The sequence below is a fragment of the Schistocerca serialis genome, chromosome 2 (assembly GCF_023864345.2).
Source record: "Schistocerca serialis cubense isolate TAMUIC-IGC-003099 chromosome 2, iqSchSeri2.2, whole genome shotgun sequence".
NCBI lineage: Eukaryota > Metazoa > Arthropoda > Insecta > Orthoptera > Acrididae > Schistocerca > Schistocerca serialis.
In genome coordinates, this window is record NC_064639.1 from 977,369,375 (window position 1) to 977,388,738 (window position 19,364).

The 19,364-nt window shown below is 48.0% G+C and overlaps 1 protein-coding gene across 1 annotated transcript in view; it reads left to right on the plus strand.

Annotated features, from left to right (window-relative positions):
• Window positions 1–19,364, plus strand: part of LOC126458390 (proteasome subunit alpha type-7-1) — a 47,858-nt gene that overhangs the window by 20,482 nt on the left and 8,012 nt on the right. Inside the window, exons 3-4 of the mRNA XM_050095394.1 lie at window positions 13,881–13,994; window positions 16,515–16,648. Of these exons, the coding sequence (XP_049951351.1) occupies window positions 13,881–13,994; window positions 16,515–16,648 (248 nt within the window). The remainder of the gene's footprint in view (window positions 1–13,880; window positions 13,995–16,514; window positions 16,649–19,364) is intronic.

The following is a 19,364-nucleotide window of genomic DNA, read 5'->3' on the forward strand; positions in this document are numbered from 1 at the left end:
ACTTTCTCGTCATGGCATTGCAGTACCGCTCATCCTCCCTCCCTTGACCCCCCCTGCGGGTTCGGGGGTTAGAATAGGCCCGCGGTATTCCTGCCTGTCGTAAGAGGCGACTAAAAGGAGTCTCAAACGTTTCGGCCTTATGTGATGGTCCCCTCTCGGGTTTGACCTCCATCTATCCAAATTATTCCGAAGAGCGAGCCAATTGGGGAAGGGCACCTTACATGGTGCACTGTATCCTTCGTGCAATTAGACCTATTGCCGTCTTTCTCGTCGTTGCGATGGTGTCCCGCTCGTTTTCGATCTCATGGGCGATTACCACGCTGCACTCTGCAGTGTTTCTTTTAACTGTGACGATGACCTTGGCCATTTTTGCACCTAAGATCCAGCACGGTAGCCAGTCCGTTGTGGTGGGGTCGCCATGTACCCTCTTGGTTGTAGCCCCCTGGCAACACAGGGATCGCTCTACTGATGCCTGCGCCGTTCACTCCCCACGTATGCCAAGGAGTAGATGCCCATCTCCCTGGGGCATCGGGACTCCCGGCAACGGCCATCCTGCCAGGTGGCCTTTGCTGTGGCTGGGTGGCGCCCGTGGGGAGGGCCCTTGGTCGGAGTAGGTGGCATCAGGGCGGATGACCCGCAATGAAGCGTGGTACATCATCTATCGCTGGTGGGCCTCCACCAGCAGTCTCTAAGCGATCGAGGTCTAACCTCAACGGGAAGAAATTGGATCAGAGATCGTTTCCCTCCCTAGCTACTCCATGGGAGGAACGTCTTGCTAAAGAAGGCAGTGGCGAATATTCACCCCGGTACCTTGTGTGTACGCGGGTTGATGGAGAATCGTTCGTGTCGACCAAGCCCCAGTTTTTTGTGGAGCATTTAGAGGACAAGTTCGGGGAGGTGGAGGGCTTGTCCAAGATGCGCTCTGGCTCTGTGCTCATCAAAACGGCATCCTCTGCCCAGTCACGGAGGTTGCTCAATTGTGACAAGTTGGGGAATGTTTCAGTTACCATCACGCCGCATAAGAGTCTCAACATGGTCCAGGGTATTATATTCCATAGGGATCTTCTTCTGCAGTCCGACGATGAATTACGCGCCAACCTCGAACGACGAGGTGTTCACTTCGTCCGGCGCGTCCATCGGGGTCCGAGGGATACTCAGGTAGCCACCGGTGCCTTCATCTTGGCCTTTGAGGGTGATGTCTTACCCGAAAAGGTTAAGGTGATGGTTTACCGTTGTGATGTGAAACCATATATGCCTCCTCCGATGCGGTGTTTTAAATGCTGGAAGTTCGGGCACATGTCATCTCGCTGTACTTCCAGCATCACGTGTCGGGATTGCGGACGTCCTTCGCATCCTGATACTCCATGTGCTCCGCCTCCCGTCTGTGTTAACTGTGGAGAACACCATTCCCCCTGCTCACCGGACTGTCGGATCTTCCAGAAGGAAAGGAAGATAATGGAATATAAGACCCTGGACCGCCTGACCTACACAGAGGCACGGCGGAAATATGAGCGGCTCCATCCTGTGCCCATGACATCCACCTATGCCGCTGCTGCAACAGCGGTCCGATCCTCTCCCGTGTCGTCACGTACTGTTGCCTCTCAGCTATGTCGAAATGACCCGGCCCCCTTGGTTGTGGGGAGCACTTCGCCCTCTGTTGCTCCATCTACTCCAGGAGCGACACCACCCCAACCATCGGGGACATTCGTCCCCCCTTCCCAGCCGGAGAAGCGTAGGGCTTCTTCGGCTACTCTAGCCAGGAAGGGGTCCCTTGGGGCCCTCCCTTCCCAGGCTTTGCCCAGTGTCAAAGCGGATACCCGCAAAGTTTTGAAGCAACAACCGGTCGCTGGTCATAGGGCTTCACGGTCGTCGTCCGTCCCTGAGACTGACCCAGTGGGGCCCTCCCAGCCAGACCCTCCCAAGGCACAGCGTGCGAAGCCGTTGAAGAAAAAGGCTCCCAAACATCCTGACATTGCGGTGGCACCTGTCCCACCGCAACCTTCAACCTCTGCGTCTGAGGACGAGGTGGAGATCCTGGCGTCCGCTGAGGACCTCGATCTCGCCAGTCCCTCCGACGCCATGGAAAGCACTGGCACAGGTGCTCACTTGGAGGCAGCGGGTGACCCAGTGGCGTAATCTGCCTTCCCCGTCCCGTCACGCCTTTCCCAGCAATGGCCAGTACCATCCTCCAGTGGAACTGCAGCGGTTTCTTCCACCATTTAGCTGAGCTCCGCCAACTTATCAGCCGTCATCCTTTCCTTTGCATTGCTCTGCAGGAAACTTGGTTTCCAGCAATGCGAACCCCCGCCCTCCGTGGCTATCGGGGTTATTTTAAGAACCGGGCAACTTACGAAAGGGTGTCTGGTGGCGTCTGCATATATGTCCTGAACTCTCTTCACAGCGAGTTTGTACCTCTACAGACAGCTTTAGAGGCTGTCGCTGTTCGGGTGTGGACGCCACAGGCTATCACCGTCTGCAGTATTTACCTTCCACCTGATGGTACTGTCGCGCAGCATGTCCTGGCTGCTCTGATAGCACAACTGCCGCCACCTTTTTTGCTGCTGGGCGATTTCAATGCCCACAACCCTCTATGGGGTGGGACTGTCTCCGATGATCGTGGTCGGGCCGTGGAGCATGTGTTGGCTCAGCTCGACCTTAGCCTCTTAAACTCCGGTGCTCCCACGCATTTCAGTGTGGCCCATGGCTCGTTCTCGGCCATCGATCTCTCTATTTGCAGCCCTGGACTTGTCCCATCCCTCCACTGGAGGGTGCATCCTGACCTGTGTGGTAGTGACCATTTTCCCATCTATTTGTCACTGCCACAGTGTCATTCTTCTGGGCGCTTGCCCCGCTGGGCTTTCCACAGGGCTGACTGGCCAGCTTTTACTTCCGCTGTAACCATTGCGTCTCCCCCACAGGGTGACATTGACGAGGTGGTCCGTGTTTTAACCACGTCCATCGTTTCAGCGGCCGAGGCTACCATCCCCCGTTCCTCTGGCCTCCCTCGGCGGAAGGCTGTCCCCTGGTGGTCGCCGGAGATTGCTGAGGCTATTCGCGACCGTAGGCGGGCTCTCCAGCGTCATAGGCGGCACCCGTCTCTGGAGACCCTCATCGCCTTTAAGAGGCTCCGTGCCTTCGCCCGTCGACTTATTGCACGGCGTAAGCAGGAGTGCTGGGAGAGGTACGTCTCCTCCCTGGGCTCCCGTGTCTCGTCCTCGCACGTGTGGTCCCGTATCCGGCGGATTTATGGCTCCCAGACCCCTGTGGGTGTCCCTGGGCTCTCCTTGGACGGCGCTGTCTGCACGGACGCTGCCGCCATTGCTGAACGGCTAGCCGCGCACTTTGCTCAGAGCTCTGCGACTGCATCCTATCCCCCCGCCTTTCGCTCTCTAAAGGAGCGAGCCGAGCGGACGCCGTTCTCATTCCACACGCGTCATTATGAAACATACAATGCTCCTTTCAGCGAGAGGGAACTCCTCGCTGCCCTCGCCGATTGCCCTGATACAGCACCAGGACCGGACTGCATCCATGCGCAGATGCTGAAGCATCTCTCCAGGGACTGCCAGAGACACATCCTCGCCATCTTTAACCGCATTTGGAACGAGGGCGTGTTCCCGTCGCAATGGCGAGAGGGTCTTATTGTCCCCATCGTGAAGCCCGGTGCGGACCCACTGGCGGTGGACAGCTATCGTCCCATTACCCTCACCAACGTTTTGTGCAAATTGCTCGAACGTATGGTGGGGCGGCGTTTGTGTTGGGTTCTTGAGTCGCGCGGTCTCCTCGCTCCATCCCAGGGTGGCTTCCGTCGGGGCCGGTCTGCAGTGGACAATTTGGTGCGGCTGGAATCTGCTGTCCGTACGGCTTTTGCCCGACGTCAGCACCTTGTTGCTGTATTTTTCGATCTGCGGAAGGCGTATGACACCACATGGAGGCATCACATCCTCGCCACGTTGCATGGGTGGGGTCTTCGTGGTCGGCTCCCGGCTTTTCTTCAAAGCTTTTTGTTGCGCCGCTCTTTCCGGGTGCAAGTCGGTGCCACCTCTAGTTCCTCTTATATACAGGAAAATGGGGTCCCGCAGGGCTCGGTGTTGAGCGTCTCGTTATTTCTAGTGGCCATTAATGGTCTGGCTGCAGCAGTGGGGTCGTCGGTGTCTCCTTCTTTGTATGCCGACGACTTCTGCATCTCATTTAGCTCCACGACTACGGGAGTCGCCGAACGCAGGTTGCAAGTCGCCGTTCGCAAGGCAGCATCATGGGCTCTGGCTCATGGTTTTCAGTTCTCTGCTGCCAAGACTCGGGTTATGCACTTCTGCAGGCGTCGGACGGTCCACCCTCATCCTGAACTTTACCTCGACGGCCACCTGCTTGACGTGGTGGACACTTGCCGCTTCTTGGGACTCGTGTTTGATGCCCGGCTCACATGGGTTCCTCATATTACTCAGCTGAAGCAAAAATGCTGGCGGCACCTCAACGCCCTCCGCTGCCTTAGCCACACGTCTTGGGGTGCAGATCGCTGCACGCTACTGCAATTGTACAGAGCCCTTGTGCAGTCCCGGCTTGATTATGGGAGCCTGGCCTATGGGTCTGCGTCACCCTCAGTGTTGAACTTGTTAGACCCCATACACCACTGTGGGGTCCGGCTTGCAACTGGCGCTTTTCGTACGAGCCCCGTGGATAGTTTACTGGTGGAGGCCGGGGTTCCCCCGCTGCGGTTTCGCCGCCATCGACTGCTCGCCGACTATGCTGTCCACGTGCATTGCTCGCCAGGCCATCCCAATCGTCGCCTGCTTTTCCCTGCCATGGTCGTCCATCTGCCCGAACGGCGACCTAGGTCTGGGCTTTCCGTAGCTGTCCGTGTCCAGTCCCTGCTGTCAGAACTGGGGTCATTCCCTCTTCTGCCTCCCTTCCGGGTCCATACACCTACGCCTCCCTGGTGTTTGTCCCGGCCGTCTGTCCGTCTGGATTTGGCACAGGGCCCTAAGGACTCGGTTCCGCCTGTGGCCCTCCGTCGCCGTTTTCTTGCGCTCCTCGAATCATTTCCGGGCTGTGAGCCTGTCTACACTGATGGTTCCCTGGTTGATGGTCGCACTGCCTACGCCTTTGCTCACTCTGACCATATTGAGCAACGCTCCTTGCCGGCTGGCTGCAGTATTTTTACTGCAGAGCTGGTGGCCATCTTGCGCGCTCTTGAGCACATGCGTTTCTGCTCAGGTAGGTCCGTTGTCATCTGCAGTGACTCCCTGAGCAGCCTTCAGGCCATCGACCGCTGCTATCCCTCCTCTCCTCTGGTGTCCTCCATTCAGGAGGCTGTTTCCGCCATTGCCCGTTCTGGTGGTTCAGTGGTCCTGGTTTGGACGCCCGGTCATGTTGGCATCCCAGGGAACGAATGTGTAGACAGGCTGGCCAAAGGGGCGATAGACGCCCCAGCTTTGGAGATCGGCCTTACGGCTCGCGACCAGCAGCTGGTGTTGCGCCGTAAGGTACTTGGGATGTGGGCTGCTGAGTGGCGTGGCATGACAGCCCCAAATAAACTGCGGGCTGTCAAGGAGACGACCGATGTGTGGCGTTCCTCCCTGCGGGCTTCTCGCAGGGACTCGGTAGTCCTGTGTCGGCTGCGCATCGGCCATACGTACCTGACGCACGGCCATCTCTTGCGTCGGGAGGATCCCCCCTTGTGTCAGTGTGGGTCCCGGCTGACGGTCGGCCACATTTTGCTGGAGTGTCCTCGGCTGCGCACACTCCGGCAATCTTTTAATCTCTCGGGCACTTTGGCTTTGGTTTTATCTGACGATGCCTCCATGGCTGATGACGTTTTAAATTTTATCCGTGGTAGTCCTTTTTATGGTTCTATTTAGGGAGGTCCTGCGCCTTTCCCTTTCTGTGTCTTTTGTCCTCGTGTCTGTTGCTGTTGTGGTAGGCCGTGAGATGGTTGACTCTTTCCCTTTTTTTGATCTCGTGGTCAGTCAACCAGTCTCCGGCCCTCTTCCTTTCTTCTGTTTCTTTCTGTCTGGTGTTCCTCTGTTCTGTTCTTGTCTGTAGTGTTCGTTGCTGCATTTGTGTTCTTTTAGCGCCTGTGGGGACGTCTCCTCCCCCTTTGGTTTTTATCTGCTTCGTAGATTTTCGGCTCGCCTGATTTTGGAATGGGGGACTGATGACCTTCGCTGTTTAGTCCCCCTTAAACATCCAACAACCACCACCACCCTCCCTTGACCAAGGACACCATGGGTGCGTTTTCCTCCACCCACTGTGCAGTGTTGTGTTCTGCACTAATGAGGATCGTGGAATTCTTTGCACCTCATATCCAGCACAGCAGCCAGTCCGTTGTGGTGGGGCCACCATGTACCCTGCCCCCTGACAATACCGGGATCGCTCAGCTGGTGCCCGCACCATTAACTCCCCACATATGCAAAGGAGTAGATGCCCTTTACCCTGGAGCATCAGGACTCCCTGCAATGGCCAACCTGCTAGGTGGCCTTTGCTGCAGCTGGGTGGTGCCTGTGAGGAGGGTCCCTGATCGGAGTGGGTGGCATTAGGGTGGATGACACTTGATGAAATGTACCACGTCATCACTTGCTAGTGATCAAACGCCAGCAGTCTCGAAGCATTCCAAGTCTCAGTACAATGCAAGGAAGTATGATCCTAAATCGTTCCCCTCCCTGGCCACACCATGGGAGGAGCACCAGGCTAAGGATGGGAGCGAACCTTATTCACCCCAGTACTCCGTATGTACGAGAGCTAATGGGGACTCTTTTGTCTCGACGAAGCCTCAGTTTTTTGTAGAGCATTTGGAGGACAAGTTTGGGGAGGTGGGGGGGCTTGTCCAAAACGTGGTCAGGGTCAGTCTTGATAGAAACGGCATCGTCTGCCCAGTCACAGGCTTTACTCGCTTGTGACAAGCTGGGGGATGTTTCCGTTACCATCACACCTCATAAGAGCTTAAATATAGCCCAGGGTATTATATTCCACAGGGATCTCCTTTTGCAGTCTTATAACGAGCTGTGACGAGGAGTTCATTTTGTTCGGCACGTCCATCAGGGTCCGAGGGATAATCAGGTTGCCACTTGTACCTTCATCTTAGCCTTCGAGGGTGGCACATAACCCGAGAAGGTCAAGGTGATGGTCTAGCACTGTGATTTCAAGCCATATATCCCTCCCCCAATGCGGTGGTTTAAGTCCTGGAAGTTCGGCCATATATCTTCCCGCTGTACTTCCAGCATCACATGTCGAGATTGCGGACGTCCATCCCATCCCAATACTCCATGTGCCCTGCCTCCCATCTGTGTCAACTGCGGAGAGCATCGTTCCCCTTGCTCACCAGACTTCAGGATTTTACAGCGAGAAAGTAAAATTGTGGAATACAGGACCCTGGACTGATTGACCTACATTGAGGCCAAGAGGAAATTTGAGTGCCTACATTCTGTGGCTATGACCTCCTTTTATGCTGCCACTACGAGAACAGTTCCGCGACTACCAGTCGGCTCCCAGAGCCGGAAGACTACACCTGCCCCCATGACAGTGGGGAGTCACTTCCCTCCTTGTTGCTCCCGCACCACCTACCTCGGGGGCACTATCCCCCCAACCATCAGGGACACCAGTCGCAACTTCTCAGCCAGAGAAGCGCAAGTCTTCTTCTGCTACTCTTGCTAGGAAGGAGTCCATTGGATCTCTCCCTTCCCAAGTGTTTTTGCTAGTGGGGTAGGTGACACCCACCAGTGGCTGAAATGCCCAAAAGCAGCTGGTCGTAGGGCTTCATGATCATAGTCAGTCCCTGAGACTGAATCAGTGAAACCCTCCTGGCCAGAGAAACCAAAGGATCAGCGAGAGAAATCCAGAAAGAAGACCCCCAAGACCAAGGGAATTGCGATGGCACCCACACCACTGCTGCCTACAAGCTCTGCCTCTGAGGATGAGGTGAAGATTATGGCATTTGCTGAGAACCTAGATCTCCCCAGACCCTCAGACACAATGGATATAGCCTTTTCAGGAAATAAGTCAGTGGCAGAGGGCATAGACTACCTCATTGAGTGTTTCATTCCTTCCCAGTCTCACAATCACATCATCTCCAGTGGAATTGCAGTGGTTTTTTCCACCACCTGGCTGAACTATGGCAACTATTAAGCTTTACACATGATTTCTGCATTGCCTTCCAGGAAACCTGCTTCCCGGCAGTGCGGACCCCTGCCCTTTGCGACTACAGGGGATAGTACAAGAACCATAGCGAATATAATAGTGTCAGCTGGAGTTTGCGTTTATGTTATGAACGTGCTATATGGTGAACCTCTGCCCCTTCAAACTCCTCTTGAAACTGTGGCTGTCAGGATATGGATGATGCAGGAACATATGCAACATATATCTCCCTCTAGATGGTGTCGTACCCCTGAATGTATTGGCTGCACAGATTGATCAACTCTCTAAACCTTTCCTACTTTTGGGGGAATTTAATGCCCACAACCCCTTGTAGAGTAGCACCATGCTTACAGGCCATGGCAGAGATGTCGAAAATTTACTGTCCCAACTCGACCTCTGCCTGTTAAATACTGGGGCCACCACACATTTCAGTGTGGCTCATGGTAGTTACTTGGCCATTTATTTATCAATTTGCAGCCCAGGACTCCTCCCCTTTATCCACTGGAGAGCACATGATGACCAGTGTGGTAGTGACCACTTCCCCATCTTCCTGTCAATCCTCCAGTGTCATACCCACAGAGTCCTACCCAAATGGGCTTTTAACAAGGCAGGCTGGGTAGCCTTCACCTCTGCTGTCACTGTTGAATCTCCCTAATGTGGTGCCATCGATGTTTTGATTGAGGAGGTCACTACAATGATAATTTTTGTGGCGGAAAATGCATTCCCTCTTTCTCTAGGGTGCCCCCAGCAAAAGACAGTCCCTTGGCAGTCGTTGGAAGTTTGCTGAGGCAATTAAAGAGCATTGGCGAGCTCTACAGCGATATAAGGGGCACCCTTCTCGAGAGCACCTAATAGCCTTTAAGCAGCTTCATACCTGCATTTGCCTGCTCATAAAAACAACGGAAACAGGAGTGTTGGGAGAGGTACGTGTCGACCATTGGGTGCCATACATCACCTTCCCAAGTCTGGATGAAGATCAGACGTTGTTTTGGGTACCAGTCCCCAACAGGTGTCTCTGGCATTAACATCAATGGCTTGCTCTCTACCGACACAAATGCTGTTCCAAGCACTTTGCTGAGCACTATGCTCGAGCCTCTGCATCGGAGAACACCCCCCCCCCCCCCCCCCCCTTGCACCCTCAAATGGCGGATGGAAAGGAAAGTCCTCTCATTCACTACACACCACAGTGAATCCTATAACACCCCATTTGCTGAGTGGAAGCTCCTCAATGCCCTTGCATATTGCCCCGACACAGCTCTTGGGCCGGATCGGATCTACAGTCAGATGTTAAACATCTTTCATCTGACTACAAGCGATGTCTCCTCATCATCTTCAACCGGATCTGGTGCGATGGAGTCTTTCCACCCCAATGGCAGGAGAGCACCATCATTCTGGTGCTAAAACCCGGTAAAAATCTGCTTGATCTGGATAGCTATCCGTCCATTGGCCCCACCAGCGTTCTCTGTAAGCCGTTGGAACGTATGGTGTGTCAGCGGTTGGGTTGGGTCCTGGAATCAAGTGGCCTACTGGCTTCATGTCAGGGCGGCTTCTGCCAGGGCCACTCTACCACTGATAATCTTGTGTCCCTTGAGTCTGCCATCCGAACACCTTTTCCAGACGCCAACGTCTGGTTGCTATCTTTTTTGACTTACGTAAAGCATACGACACAACCTGGCAACATCATATGCTTGCCTCATTGTATGAGTGGGGTCTCTGGGGCCCACTCCTGATTTTTATCCAAAACTTCCTATTGCTCCATACTTTCTGTGTCCAAGTTGGTGCCTCCCATAGTTCCTCCCTTATTTAGGAGAATGGTGTTTGACAGGGTTCCGTATTGAGTGTATCTCTATTTTTAGTGGCCATCAAAAGCCTAGCAGCAGCTGTTGGGCCGTTGGTCTCCCCATCTCTGTATGTGGATGACTTCTGCATTTTGTATTGCTTCTCCAGTACTGGTGTTGCTCAGGGGCGCCTACAGCGAGCCATTCACAAGGCGCAGTCATGGGCTCTAGCCCATGGATTCCAGTTTTTAGCCACAATGTCATGTGTCATACACTTCTGTTGGCACCGTACCATTTGTCTGGAACCTGAACTTTATCTTAATGACGATCCACTCACTGTAGTGGAGACGTATCGATTCTTAGGACTGGTTTTAGACACCTGATTGACTTGGCTACCTCACCTTCATCAGCTTAAGCGGGAGTGCTGGGCAGCACCTCAATGCTCTCCGCTGCCTGAGCAACACCAACTGGGGTGCAGATCGCTCTATGCTGCTCCAGCTCTACAGGGTCCTTGTTCAATCCCGCCTTGACTATGGGAGTCTGGTTTATGGTTCGGTGGTGCCCTCAGTGTTGCATTTCCTTGACCCAGTGCACCAGTGTGGCGTTCACCTACCGACAGGAGCTTTTAGAATGAGTCCTTTGACCAGTCTCCTGGTGGAGGCTGGAGTCCCTCCATTGCGGATCTGACGTGCACAACTGCTCACCAGTTATGTTGCACACACTCGTAGTTCTCCTGAGCATCCAAATGACCGTTTCCTTTTCCCACCCTTGGCAGTTCATCTCCCGCATCGATGGCCCAGGCCAGGGCTCACGATTGTGGTTTGCGTGCAATCCCTTCTCTCTGAATTGGAGTCCTTCCCTATACCATCTCTACTTGAGGTCCATTCACATACACCTCCATGATGTACACCTCGGCCGAAGCTACATCTGGATCTTTTGCATGGCCCTAAGGACACCGTTAACCCCGCTGCTCTCCGCTGTCACTTCCTCTTGATTCTTGACGTGTTCAGGGGCTCTGAAGTTGTTTACACCAATGGTTTGATGGCTGATGGTAATGTCCACAGAGGCCATATTGAACAGCATTCCTTGCCCTCTGGCTGCAGTGTATTCACTGCAGAGCTTTTGGCCATATCTCGTATGCTTCAGTGCATCCATTCCTATTCTGGTGAGTCGTTTCTTCTCTGTTCTGACTCCCTGAGCAGCTTACAAGCTATCGACCTGTGCTACCATAGTCATCCTTTGGTAGGGAACATCGAGGAGTCCATCTCTGCCGTGGAACAGTCCAGTCATTCAGTGGTTTTTGTGTGACCCCAGGACACGTCGGAATCCCAGGTAATGAACTTGCTGATAGGCTGGCCAAATAGGCTACACAGAAATTGCTCCTGGAGGTGAGCATCTCTGAAACTGACCTGCGTTCTGTCTTACGGTGCAAGGTTTTTTGGCTTTGGGAGATGGAGTTGCATAACAGTATGCACAACAAACTGCGTGTCATTAAGGAGACTGCGAATGTGTGAAAGTCTTCCCTGCGGGCTTCTCGCAGGGAATCAGTTGTCCTTTGTCGACTCCACATTGCCCATACGTGGCTTACACGTGGTTACCTCCTCCGTCGCTGTGGCTCCCAAATGACAGTCGTCCACCTCTTGCTGGACTGCCCACTTTTAGCCGCTCTGTGGCAGGATATTTACTTTCCCAGCACCCTACCTTTAGTGTTGGGTGACAATGCCTCAAAAGCAGTTTAAGTTTTACATTTTATTTGTGAGGTTGAGTTTTATCATTTGAGCTGAGTTTTAATGCATGTCCTTTCTCCCTCTGTGTCCTCCATCCTAGGACTTATTGGTTGGAGGTTTTAATATGTTGCAGAGTGGCTGGCTTCTCCTTTTTTATTCTCATGGTCAGCCAGCCATGGTAATCTGCTTACTTGTTTTTAATCTCCTCTCCCAGTTTCTTGCGTGTCTCTTTGGTTTTCTTGTCCTGTTTTGTCCATTGTAGTGTTTAGTCCTGTAACCCCCCCCCCAGTCAGTCAGTCAGTTTGTTTACCTCAAATTGATGATGCGCTGGCTTTGGCAGCCGGTTTGCTTGTGTTGCAAAAAAATGGGGGGGGGGGGGGAATGTAGTATGTGGAGTAAAGAAAGATTAAAGAAACAAAAAATATTATTCCCATAGCAACTATTTGCAGTAAACACACTACGGAACATGTCTCACTGTATAAATTGCCGTCTTTTTCTTTTTTTCTTCATGTGGTATTGTATTCTTTGATTTGTTCTACATTACAGTACAACCTTTGCACAGAATGTAATGTAAAAAAAAAAAAAAAAAAAAAAATCATGGTGAAAGCATCCACAAGCCTCCCTGTTCTTGGTGTACGTGCTTGAACGCTTGCACAAGCACGCAAAATGAAAATTCAGTCAAGTATCAAGCTTCTTGTACAGTTCTAATGCTGGTGCAAATTTATCCTACACTCTCTCAAGTGTGCTTGCACTAGCACACATGTACATGCATCCTTGTCCAGCAGGCAGTTGTATTTGTGGTTGACTTAAGTTGTTACCCTACAGCCATTTTAATTATAGACACATCTCCACAGGAAAGTAGCAGTTATCAAAAAGTGCTGGTATCTTGCAACAGATAGACAGTTTCATAACTTGTTATTCCTGAAGCAAATTTACAGTGACATTCTTTCCTGTGATACCAACCAACTCATAACTAATGGGAAAGATGCATAAACTAGTACTTCCTTCCAGGCCTTGAAAAAATTAAGCACCTTTTTTTGTCTGGCCTTGAATTAAGGACTACCACTTTTCGTGTACTGAGATGGGAAATACCCAGTGTCCTAGTCTGTCGTTTCCCACCCTCATCTATTGTCTCCCACCTATTGTGCTGGAAAGCCAACAGCCACAGTGAAATGTTCCTGGAAATGTAGTCACTGCAGCTTGAGAACCTAGCAGCATTTTGAATTTCCTTAAAAGTATTATTTTCATTTGCTGTCTGGATTTGCTTGGGACTCTTTCACTACACGTTCAGTTCTTTGTTAATTTAGTTCATGTATAACATAGTCCTAACACTTCCTCATCCATCATAAAGTTATTGACACAATGCTACAGAACTGTATGCTAGGCAAACGGACGAGGTCTAGCAGAAATCATTGGTGAACAGATGATGTGTTAAATTTTATCAAAAGGAAACTTCAGTGGAGAAAACTGTTCAGTAACATAGTGACAGAATAGTTGGTTACTTCTTACCTTCAGGAGGCAAAATACAATACAGTAGGAACTACTCTTAGATTCGCGAACCTGTTTTATCTTCCTTCTTCAAGAAGGATGAAGGATCAAAGAATTAGTTGGAGAAGGCAGGAAAGATGGAGTAGATTTCTCATTCCCATGTTAATAGGGGACCCCCACCCCCCCTTCCCTGCCTCCCTGTAATTCGTCTTAATATTTTATCTCCCTCAGTCCTGTCCCCCATCCCTCCCACCTCCCTTTTCCATTCTTGTTCTAATTTTGCCCTGGATAGTTCATATTTTATCACCCAGTAGCTTCACTACAATTTATCATCTCTTAACCTTCCATTTACTAACAGTGCATTAGTAATAGTGTTCCATAATTTGGAAATTCTCTGTTAGATCATTGTTACAGGAGAATTTTTTTCCCCCCCTGCCATTTGTGTGTCGTAATACGGAGTTTTGTAGTGCCGGAATCACTAGCTGTAGGGAAGATTTCCCTAAAGGATCCCATTGATCTCCAGAATCTTTTGTCAGTTCATTTCATTGACATTGATACCAAAGAGGAACTAAGTATAAAGTTAATATTGTCATTTCACTTGCACCAACTCAGCTAAGTGCAGTTTGGTTTTTTCAACAGCATTTATCTAAATGTGTTAAATTATGTGTAATGGTAAAACTAACTTCTTTCATGCCAGTATATCAGAAAGTAATTATTATAAACACATTTATTAATAATAATAATAATAATATTTTTACAGGTTTGACTGCTGATGCTAGAATACTGATAAACCGAGCCCAGATTGAGTGCCAGTCTCATAAGTTGACAGTGGAAGATCCTGTTACATTAGAATATATCACTCGCTACATTGCAGGTAAGTGCCTTTTCTCTTCTTATCACTTATTTATAGCACAGTTTCTGGAACTGCATAGACATTAGTAGAGATTAAATGGGGACATGTGCTTATTGCTGGTGTTGATACAAAAATTCTTGTGAAACAACTAGTGAAGTGGAGGTCAGAATCAAAATCCAGAAAGATGGGGCAGCTTGACAGAAGCCAACCATTTCAAATCAAACATTGCTTCCTACACAGCTTATTGCCCATTAAACACCACATTTGCAATGACAAGGGTACCTGTCAGTGTAATGGAATTCTCATCCAAAATCTTTGATAACTGACACCATGCCATCCAGCTTTGTCCAAAAGCAATTCCCCTGTGCCTCATCCTTAGTGCACTAAACACTCCTTACACATATGCTGACCTGTGCCTCCTTTGTTACATGATACCACCCAGGGCTGCAACCACAGTCTGTGTGAGGACGGACGTTGACTACAAATCATTGTCCTCAGAGATAAGGAACAGCTGATAGAATATTGTCCACCACTACGCCACTTGTGTTCCTGCCCCCCCCCCCCCCTGCTCCCCCTTGTTCCCCTCCCCCTCTCTCTCTTCCCCCCCTCCCCCCTCTCTCTCTCTCCCTCCCTCCCTCTCTCTCCCTCCCTCCCTCTCTCTCTCTCTCCCTCCCTCCCTCCCTCCCTCTCTCTCTCTCTCTCTCTCCCTCCCTCCCTCTCTCTCTCTCTCTCTCTCTCTCTCTCCCTCCCTCCTCTCTCTCTCTCTCTCTCTCTCTCTCTCTCTCTCTCTCTCACACTCTCTCACTCTCACCCTCACCCTCACCCCCACCCTCACCCCCACCCTCACCCCCTCTCCCTCTGCCCCCCCCCTACCTCCAAGAGTCTTATCTCAGTCTAAGGCTGCTTTCACACTGGTGACTTTGCTGTGGTGATCCAGCTGCTGCAGTGCATGTGGTTGTATCACTGGGCACACATCTGAACTGTGCACCTGAAGCTCTATGGCATGAGCTATCTGCATGATGGGGTGAGCCAGTTACTAAATGTAATCTGATGAGGGGGCATTGCTTTTTGTTTTGTTGCTGAAAAGAAAATGCAGATGTCAGCAAAATCTGTAAACCTTGTTTCCTGAATCACAAATTACAGGACGACATTCTGTTTCAGTGATGGAAATTTCCACTTTCGAAGTCAGCTGGAAAGTGCACAAAATTCTTTAAAATGACTCAGGAAATACACTTCAGTTGCCAGTGACAAAGTGTGACATACACAACACAGCCCGATGAGGTGGCAACTGTTTACCCTCTCCCTCTGAAACCTAGCTGTCAGGTCGCCAAATGTGATTAAGTGGCAGACGTGATTGAATTGTCGTGGCGGGGACCGGCAGTTGCACAATGGATCGTGCGGTCAAATCACCAGTAAGGCTTTACAAGAAGATTGTGTTAAATGAAGACTGTGGACAGGGCACATGGGCAATTCACACAACTAAATCGCTATGTAAGGAATGTAAGAGGCAGATTGTTGCAAGGCCTCACTTAATACATCCAACCAACACTTCCTATTTCAGTTCCGTCGGTGACATTTGCTGTGCCATCAGAAGCACCAAGCTGGGAAAGCAGCCACACTAGACAGCAACAACTTACTATAACCACTAAGCAATATTGTACCTCAGTATGACTACAAAGTAAACTATCCAGTGGGCTAATGGCAATTGCCAATCTGTGGCTAAGAGCTAATACCCAGACGTTGAACATGCTGCTCAGTGTAAAGTGTGATTGAGCTTGTCTCTTATGTCGACAGCTCACATCATCTGGGCATGCCTCTCCACCCTTCTTCTTCCGAAAGTGGTAATCATGATTTTATAATATATCTGTATGAGGTATGAAATCCAAATTCCAAACTGTTGCTCATTATGTATACACTGTGAACAAACATTTTTGGATACTACTCTGAATGTGTCCTCTCTGTTATTAGGCTATGTATCATTGTCATAAACACGTGTTCTGTCAGAGTGAGGCACTGGAAGGAGTTGGATTTCTACCTACATCCAGCTTAATGATATTGTAATAACCAAAATGGGGAAGTCAACCAGCTACCTAAATCTGTTTGATGTGTGGGATAAAGAAACGTAAAACAGCACAGAGATGGTGCCTGCTTTCATGATACTGGTTTTTTCCTAACTAATGTGTGCATTCTCATTTGGAAAAAAAAGGTTGGTGTAAGAGCTCTTTTTAAAAAGCAAAAGGTTCTTAAGGCTTATATAGTGTGCTTGCATTCATTGGAAGTTCATCATTCGGTGTTGCTAATCTACACTTATGCAGTGTTAATTGGCAACATGAGAATATTATTGGGATTAATAAGATTTATTAACTTAATTTGCAAATAATGAATCTTTTTTAGAAGCTTACAAGGAAATAGACGGTTATCAGTAAATTAAAGGACAAGATGAAAAGTCAACAAAATACATCCTTCAGTTGCATAGTAATACAGTAAGCAAAGAAATGAAGATATACTTATGGTAATGATCACACAAAACTATATTTGTAGGTTTGAAGCAAAAATATACGCAGAGCAATGGACGACGACCATTTGGAATATCATGTCTTCTTGCTGGTTTTGACTATGATGGATCGCCGCATTTGTACCAAACAGAACCATCGGGCATTTACTATGAATGGAAGGTAATGTGCAGAACTATGTTATCTATTTCGCAAATTTTCCTCAGTAATGTCTAAATAAATCAAACTTAAATTATGATGTAAACTAGGTAAACACATTTAAAATGCGAAGTTATCTTACTCAGCTACACAGAAACACAAGCATTAAAGTGATTAATCAATTCAGTTGTCCTTGCAGACTCATAATTACATATTGCTCAGAGCTGCCAATCTGTTTTAGACTGTGGCATTTTTCTCTGGCAGGTTCTACATCATTAAATTTGAGCATAATATTGTATGATTTGTTGATCTCATCATTGTTGCAACATGTTCAGGTGGCATGCTTTGTATTGAGAGGGTGTGGTGCTGATGTTCAGTGAGTTCCACTCCTCATACGGAACATGAGGTATGGTCTTGTAAGAGATTTCAGTCTTGCTTGAGCACTACCCATTTCTTCTGACAATAGAGGAACACTTATTCTTACATGTTCTGTGGACTTGTCAAGACAAGGAAGGAACAAACTGTTTCCCACTGCATACATCATGGGTTAAGAACAAGACCTTAGAATTAGAATAACCCACGTGCTACTTTCCATGCACTGTCTTTGATGAGCTTGAAGTGGGTTAAAAAATATCAAATATTAAATGCTCTGAATAACCAGACATCACCCATTGGTATTTTTTGTGATCTCTCAAAGGCCTTTGATTGTGTAAATCATGGAATATTTTTAGATAAGCTAAATCATTACGGTTTGAGGGAGGCAGTGCACAAATGATTTAATTCATACTTAACTGGAAGAATGCAGAAAGTTGAAATAAGTGGTTCATGTAATGTTAAATTGGCAGACACACTCAGTTTGAGAAAACAGATGAACAGGAGTCAGATTTTATCATACAGCCTCCATTTAAACAGTGTTTAACAGAAAGTAATCAGAAACTGCCAGTTCATCTTCACCAAAGCAGTTACAATCCCATTAGTATGCAGTATCAGTTATCTTTATTACACTAGAACATTCCGGGACTTAGAAATAAAGTTGATGAACTACTCATTTGTATCGATGAAATGAATTCATCTAACCAAATTGACATAATCTGCCTCTCTGAACATCAAGTGACCATTGACATAGATATGTTAGACATTTCAGGATTTAAGCTAGCTTCCTACTTCTGCAGAGTAGATATGGATGGAGGAGGAGTTGCCACATTTATCAAAAACTGCCGTAAATTCAAGAACATTGACTTTAATAAATTCTGTTTAGAGCAGCATCTAGAAGCATGTGCAACAGAAGTAGAGTTCCATGACAGATCCTATATAATAATAACTATTTACCGAGCACCTGCAGGAAATTATAATCTATTCTTAGATCATCCAGAAGCTCTTTTGGGTTATTTAACAGGAAGAAACAAAGAAATTTTGATTGCTGGTGACTTTAATACAGATTTTTTAATGCAATCTTCAAGTAAACATTCACTGCAGTTAGTAATGTTGTCTTTCAATCTAACTCACACTTTAAACTTTCCAACTAGGATCACTAAATCCTCAAGGACAGCCATTGATAACATTTTTATAGACAAATCAGAGGAACAAAATCATATCATAAAACCTGTTATAAATGGACTATCAGATCATGACATGCAGCTCCTTGTTTTAGATGTAAATTCTAAGCAGATTATCAAGACTGCTAAATCTGAGTACAGGAGAGTAGTCAATCAACCAAAAATTGAGTGTTTTAGAAAACTGCTCAAAGATATGAACTGGAAAGATTTTTATAGTGCTCATGACTTGAATGAAAAATATAACACATTCATGAACAATGTCAGTACCATGTTTGAAAACTGTTTTCCTCTAAAAGTTACTCAAATTAAACAGAAGTCTATAATAAAACTATGGATTACACAAGGAATAAAGATTTCCTGTAAGACAAAAAGGAAAATGTATCTGTCGACCAAGAATAGCTCCAATGCTGATGATTTAGCTAAACACAAGGAATACTGTAAAACATTAAAAAAAGTAATTCAGACGTCTAAACAAATGCACTACGAGAAGAAGATAGCAATGTCAGGGAACAAAATAAAAACAATATGGGATATAGTGAAAGAGCAGACTGGTAGAACCAGAAAGGAACAGGAGCTAATAGCACTAAGGGTAGATGACACATTAGTAACTGATGGGCATAGTGTGGGAAATCTATTTAACAAGTACTTTATATCCGTTACTGATAGAATGGGACTTTCAGGATCAGTAAATAATGCCCTTGAATATCTGAAACTAGCCTTCAGAAATAGCTTCAAGTACATGAATATATCACTCACTTCACCAAAAGAAATAACTTCCATAATAAAATCTTTAAAAACAAAGCATTCTAGTGGGTACAATGAAATATCAACAAAGTTAATTAAGGCATGTTCTTGTGAGTTTAGTACAAATCTAAGTTACTTGTGTAACCAGTCAACTATAACTGGGACCTTTCCTGACTGGCTGAAATATGCAGATATTAAGCCTCTATTCAAGAAAGGGGATAAAGAGATATCATCAAACTACAGACCGATTTCACTTTTGCCAGCGTTCTCAAAAATTTTAGAAAAAGTAATGTACAGGCAGCTGCTCAACCATCTGACCACAAATAACATATTATCAAGAACACAGTTTGGATTTCTGAAGGGTTCTGATATCGAGAAGGCTATTTACACCTACAGTGAAAATGTACTTAATTCATTAAATAACAAATTACAAGCAGCAG